We start from the raw sequence: 6,823 nt of genomic DNA on the forward strand, positions 1-6,823 counted from the left end.
AGAAGCAGCAACATTCATTTGATGCACCATTTATTCCAACTCCCAGTGCTAAAATTAGCGATATTTTATGATTATCCTACATATACTAGGATAATGCAGATACATAATGCAAATATATAACAATATTAGGAACCAATAACTTTGCTAAGAGAAAAAATGCATACATAAAACAAAGGACATGAAATTGTCATTATCTACGGACAATGGCCCAGTCAACTACTGGGGACCTGATGTCATGCTACTAGGATCGATGTCTTATGGTCATCAAGCCGATGAGTCTGGTCTTACCTCAGTACCAACAGAAGGTGTATTTCCTCTCCTCCGAAGATGGCGATGGTATAATCTTGGGGAAGGTCTACTGTGGCCAGGTGCAGGGATAGAGTCTCCTGTGGTTTGCTTGAGTGCCTGGTGGAACTAAAGCCCCTGCACAGGGCGTCAGCGTCCCCGTGGGTGCCAGCAGCCCACCCAGTTACTGCTAACTCTCTTCTCTTTCTTCCCCAGCACAAGCGCTGTATCCCAGCCTCGCTGGACGCTTACTATTCCTCCCAGGACCCCAGCTCCAGGAGCCGCTTCTACACAGTCATCAGCCACTACAGTGTGGCCAAGCAGAGCACTGCCCGGGCCATCGGGCCATGGCTGTCAGCAGCTGCTGTCATCCATGAGCCCAAGCCACCCAAGACGCAGGGCCACTAGAGGCCTGTCCCAGCTAGGATGGGGGGTTGTGGAGAGGGGAACCCCCCCACTAGTTAAGCAAGGCTGGAGCTACAAGACAACACTGTACTGCTGGGGTACGGGGTGGGGGCGGGGCAGGATGGGGTCTGGGGAGAACTCCCCGAAAATATTGTGCACTGGAGTTGTCTGAATCGATCTTTCCTTTTGTCCTTTCGTATTTGTTGCTTCGTCCCCAAGTCAGGCTCGTGTACAAAGGCATGTTTCGTGTTGATTGTTCCCATGTAAGATATTTTCAAAGCCGCCGCTTATTCTTTGTTAGGATAATTTAGAGACAGAAAAGGGAGCCGGGTAAAATGAACTAAAAAGCATGAAACGGGCTCCACGTGAAAGACACAGCAGGGCAGTAAAGAACAGAGCCTCTCTGGGGCCTCTTAGATAAGACACCACGGCTTCTGTGTGGGCGTCCGAGCGGCTGCCTGTGGTCTGCAGGAGAGGAGCACGGCAAAGACAGGGAAGGCTAAATTGGAGAGAAAGGTGATGTTGGCATTTCTAACCTAGGAATGCACAGAGTACCACTCCATGGTGAGCTTGCAAGATTTGCACTAACTTACGGGTGGGCGGGGCATTCACACTCAGCCCTGGGCAGCCCATGGGGACCTAGGCTCCGAATGCTCACAGGGCGGCTGTTGTGCCTCAGCAAACGGAGGCGTGGGTAGATGTTGTCTTTCTTTTATTTTTCTAGGTATATCCCTAGATGCTGCCCGTGTTTTCAAGATGGCAGGGGTGGAAAGGGAGAGAAAGGAAGAGAGGTGACAAGAAGAAGACGGGCCAGGCGGGCTGCCCTGGACCCAGCTAAAAGCTTAAGCACCGGGTTTTACAGTTTTGCTCTTTCCCAGACAGCAGGAAGGACAGTTGAATTCTAGCCAGGAAATCTGACAGCCGGGAAGAAACTTGAAGATTAGGCTAGCAGTGGTCATTTCTAAAAGAAGCTGGAGAAGGTGACTTTTTTGCTCACTGTGTCGTGTTGACAGAGGGCATAGGTCCAACTCTCCAGCTAGGTTCTAGAAGCACCTGACAGAGAGGCGTGGCCAGCATCCTTAGGCTTCCCACCGGCACTTTAGCAGGGGCCTCTTGCATCTCACAAGCATTCCAGGAAATCCCTTTTCTATGGAGATGCTGGCTCTAGGCCCAAGAGGATAAGAACTGGCCAGGAGAATCGCCCAGTTGATATGTATTACTGTCTTCCCAGTGCCTCTCCATCAGGCCGTTTAAGGGTATTTTTTTTTGTGGCTTGCTATATTGCTGAAATTATTGTACACAGCAGCTGGGTAATAGGAATAGCATAGCTCAAACCATCGTGCCAGATACTCTCATCCGATTTCTCCTCCCTCCCCCTCCATCCTCCCATCACCTCGAGTCACCTGTAAATTCATTTGTCATCTGAAGCGGATCAACAAATCGTCCCTAGCAAAACCACAGAGCGCTTTATAATTTTGTGGTGTATTTTTGTCAGTAGGTAGCAGAGGCTGAAGTATTTTTTGGTGTAATTCTTGAAATTTTCTGACAGGAAAAAAAATAAACATAGATGTGTCTGAGAGTCCTGACTGTCTGTCTATCTGTCCTTCACAGCTTGACTTTCTGCTCAGTGAGGGGATGCTAGGGGTACAGGAGGCGGGATTGGTAAGGCCAGGAGCAGAGTGTCCTGTTAAGTGGGAGGAGAAACTGGGGCTTGGTGGGGGGTCTGTTTCTTAAGAATAGCCTGATACACTGCTAAAGTCCAGGCATGACGCTGAGCCCTGGGCAAGATCCTGAAGACCTACAAGATCTTAAGGGCTATTCATAATCCTGAGGATGTCACATGACACCAGATCCTCACATGGGACAGAGGTCCAGACATGTTGCCAAGGAGCTAATGGGATACTGAAGGATCCTATGATGTGATATATGATTATACAATATGGTATATGAAGTATCATGATATGATAAGAAGCATGTTTTACCAAGGGGCCAGTGATGCTTAGGTTATGACATGCTGCTATGTTATGATTGATTCGGAAGGCCTGGCATAATACCGTGGGCATTGCATGATGCTGAGATCCTGATGGTGCAGAAGGTCTGACAGACAGGGTGCTAACTAAGGGCCTTACATAATGCTGACCCTGTGTCATCATAGCAAGGCACTGACATGCCCGGTAAGAGAGCATCATGATGACCCTATATTTTACTACCTGATCTGAAACAGGGTCCTGACATGATGCTGAGCTCTAGACATGACAGCAAGGGCTGTTCAGATGTCATGCTGAGGTGTATGTATGATGTCTTATTCTGTCTATTCCATACTGAGGGCAAGAAACAACTCTTGGGTTGGGCAAACAAACAAGGTCTTGGTCCTCAGACCTTGACCTTAAGTTGAGTCCCTGATATGACAGGTCCTAGCATGAGCTGAGGTATTTGTGTGAAACTAGAAGCTTGCTATGATATGAGGTCCTGACCTTTGGTGAGTTCTTGACATGATGATCCAGGCCTGAAAAGATGCCGAGGTGGTTGGTATCCGATGCTGGGGCTACAACAAGATGCTTGACAAGAGCTTGACATGGAGCAATGAAGCTGACATGATGTCTGTGTCCTGCCAAAGCCCTAACGTGATGCTAATGTCCCTACATGATACCAAAGTGGCATGATACCTGAGGTCTTACATAACATTGCAGCTCTTAGACAATGATAAAGTCCGGATATGATGCTGAAGTCATGTGTCATGATACCAAAGGCCTGACATGGTAGCAAGACGCTATCCTCAAATAATTGCCAGAGTCATGGGATGATATGCAGGGCTTCATAAGGAACTTGTGTTATGAGAGCCAAAAATGATTCTGAGGGCCAGATATGACTCTGGAGTCGTGACATGATGCTGAGTTCTTGATGATATAATGCACGGGATATGGCACACAGTGAATTTATTTTTTACATGAGGTTCTGACATCAGGTTGAGGGCCTGACGTGATGAGGACAAGATATGGTACTGAGGTTTTGATACACTGGGAAGATCTGACATATGTTAATATCTTGCAGTGACAGCCAACTTCAGACTGATTCTGAAGGGCTGATAGGATGCTGCAGATCTGATATTACACAGAGAGCCTGCCGTGACACTGAGGCGGTGCCCCGATGAAAGGGCCACATTTGATGCTCAGAGCCTTGTATGATACTGAGGTCCCGGCAAGATGTTGAATCCCTGGCATCATAATGAGGCCATGACAGGTCTCTGACATGATGCTGAGACTTAGGCCTAATACTGGGGTGTGGACATCACAATGACTTCCTGTCATGATTTCGAGTGTGTTTCCTGATGCTTTTGGTCATTGCATCATCTTCCAACCCTGACATGCTGAGCTTCTGCTATGATGTGAAGGACCTGACATGACCTTGAGAAAATGGCGTGATGCTGAGATTCAGACGTGATAGGGAAGGCATACCATGATGCAGAGGCCATAGCATGATGCCACATCTGAAACACATTCCAAGGTCCTCGTGTTCTGCTGAGGCTGTATGTTGATGGAAGGTATGATGCTATGGTCCTCACTTTGTGTTGAGGTCCTGACCTGATGCTGATGGATGACGTGACCTGGTGGCCTGACGTCATGCTGAGGACCAACATGGCACTGGTGGTCTAGCATGATGCTCAAGGCTTGCTGTGAAATTAAGTCCTGATACATCGCTGAGGTCCCGAGACAATATTGAGTATCCAATGTGGCACAGAGGTCCAGACGTGACAGAGAAGACCTAACATGATACCGGAGATCCATTCATGATGCAGGTGCTGACACGATGTCAAGGTCTGAACACAAAGCTGAAGACCTGCTATGATGCCAACCCCCTGCCATGATGCCTAGCGCATGGTATGCTACATAGACTCTGACATGACATTAGACCCGTGCTATTTTTCTGAGGGCCTGACATGAGGCTAAGGACCTAATGTAATCCTGAGTAACAGACGCTATGCTGAGGTTCTGGGGTGACACTGTGGTCCTGATAGATGAATCCAATACTGATGTGACATCAGATGCTCCTGAGGTGACCTGAGATGTTGCATGATTCTGAGAAAATAGCACGATGCAGAGGGAATGAGTAACACTAAGGAACTTGTGATAATGCAGATGCTGAGGTCAAGACAGGTTGCTAAGGGCCTGATGACGTGCTCACATCCAGAAATGTTGCTGAGGCCCCATCCTGTGAGGATATATTGTGATGCTCAGGGCCTCACATGATGCAGAGATAATGGCATAATTATGAGGTCCTGGCATGACTCAGATTGCCTGACACGTTGCTAAGGTCTCACATAATGCCGAGGTCCTGTCACGATACTTAGCTTTGACATGATATCGCAGATGTCCTGATGTGGTGTGGAGGATATGACGTGAACCCAAGGTTCTGACATGAACTGAGGTCCCCCGTGATGTGGAGGACATGAAGCAGTCCTGAGGTCCCCCTTACTGAGGGCTGCTGCTCTGATGTTAAGGGCTGGGTGCTGATGGGACCCTGAAGACCTGAAGTGAGGCTGAGTCCCTGATGCTGTACTGACTTTCTGGCATGTTGAGACCTTGACATGACACTCAAAAGCTGGTGAGACACTGAGTGGGGCTATGGTAAGATATTGAAGTCCTGGCCTACGGCTAAGCTCCTCCCATTATACTGAGACTCTGAAATGAAACATTTTACTGCATTCCTGACATGATGCCAGGACTTCACACCATGCTGCTTCCCTGATAGGAGGATGTGGTCCTGACTCACTGCTGAGAGCCTGTGATCCTGTAAGCCCAGGGTGAGGGCTTAAACAAGGAGTATTTCTGTGCTGGGACAAGAGAATATACACAGAGTAATATGCATAGAAATGAATCTTCTTTCTCGCAGGCCCCGGTTGCTAGAAGTTCAGTATCAAGGTGAGTGGCACCTTCTCGTGAGGCAAAGAGAGGGTACGGGAGAGCAAAGACTCCACCTCAAGCAGCAAGTCCATTTATAGTCAGCATTAATCTGTCCAAGAGGCTAGAGGCCTCGTGGCCTGAAAAGAATCTCTCACTAAGCATCACTTTCAATAATGCGATAGGGATCAAGTTCCTAACACACACTCTGGGGGCAGGAGGGGGCAGATTTAAACCATTGCATGCAGTCACTGCCCCGAAGTTTAGAGACAAAATTAGATACAGAAATAGTCAGTGGCAAAAGAGGGGTTTGGCTGTGGAAGCCTTTGCTGTCTTGCACTTACATGCTCACTAGCCGGAAACTCAGGGAGGGAGCAGGGAGCCAGCTCTGTGACTGCTTGATGTCTTAGCTTGCTCTAGGAGGTGGTCATCGACATCACTAAACAGATGTAAGCCTGAAGCTCAGAGGCTTGAAGAGACGCCCCCCCCCCGGGGCTCTGCTATAGAAACTGGGGTCAAACCTAGATGGAGCGATCCCACAATCCATGAACCCTTCCTTTCTGCTGTGTGTCAGACCCCAAACGGCACGGTCACATCTCACTTCTCAGAACACCAAGCTGCAGTTTTCACGGATGCGAACTTGCTTATTCTTAGCCTGAATTCAGTCCCAGTGCTCAATGCTAAGAATAGCAAATGCCCTGTGGTATGCCAAGTGCTGAGTGCTCACCAAGTTCCAAGAGGGAACCACCCCTACCTTCCACATCGCAGCCATCAACTGTCACTACCACTTCCGTTTCAAGTGCACAGACAGAGAGAGACCGTGAAGCTGTGTGTTTGAGGTGGCGTGGCAAGCGGCAGAGCTGTGATTGCAACCCACGCATTTTGGTCGTGTCGTGTCTTAACTGTTCCATCAGCAACAGCCGCGCATCTGCGCTGTGCTCTGGGGTTGCGGTTTGTGCCCACACATCTTCCTGCCTCGGATGCCAAGCCGTTTGAGGAGGAGATCAGGACTGACTGGATACCGTTGGAAACAGGACCCTGACTGCTGAACTGGGGGCCGTGACCAAACATGCGTGGCTGGAAGAAAGAGAGAAGCGCAGCCCAGCCCTTGCCCTCTGGTGCAGTACAAACTGCTAAGCAAATTGTCAGCATTTGTCTAAGCTCCGCCCCACAGTTGCCTGGCAACAGCCAGGTGTGCCTGACTCACTATAAAAGGGGCTGCTTGCCCCCTCCTT

At 49.0% G+C, this 6,823-nt stretch overlaps 1 protein-coding gene across 1 annotated transcript in view; it reads left to right on the forward strand.

Moving 5' to 3' along the window:
• Positions 1-793, forward strand: part of Nsg2 (neuronal vesicle trafficking associated 2) — a 60,682-nt gene extending 59,889 nt beyond the window's left edge. The window contains exon 5 of the mRNA XM_052195227.1: positions 502-793. Within this exon, the coding sequence (XP_052051187.1) occupies positions 502-693 (192 nt within the window). The 3' untranslated portion in view covers positions 694-793. The remainder of the gene's footprint in view (positions 1-501) is intronic.
• Positions 794-6,823: the final 6,030 nt, after the last annotated feature.

This window comes from Apodemus sylvaticus, chromosome 10 (genome assembly GCF_947179515.1).
Source record: "Apodemus sylvaticus chromosome 10, mApoSyl1.1, whole genome shotgun sequence".
NCBI lineage: Eukaryota > Metazoa > Chordata > Mammalia > Rodentia > Muridae > Apodemus > Apodemus sylvaticus.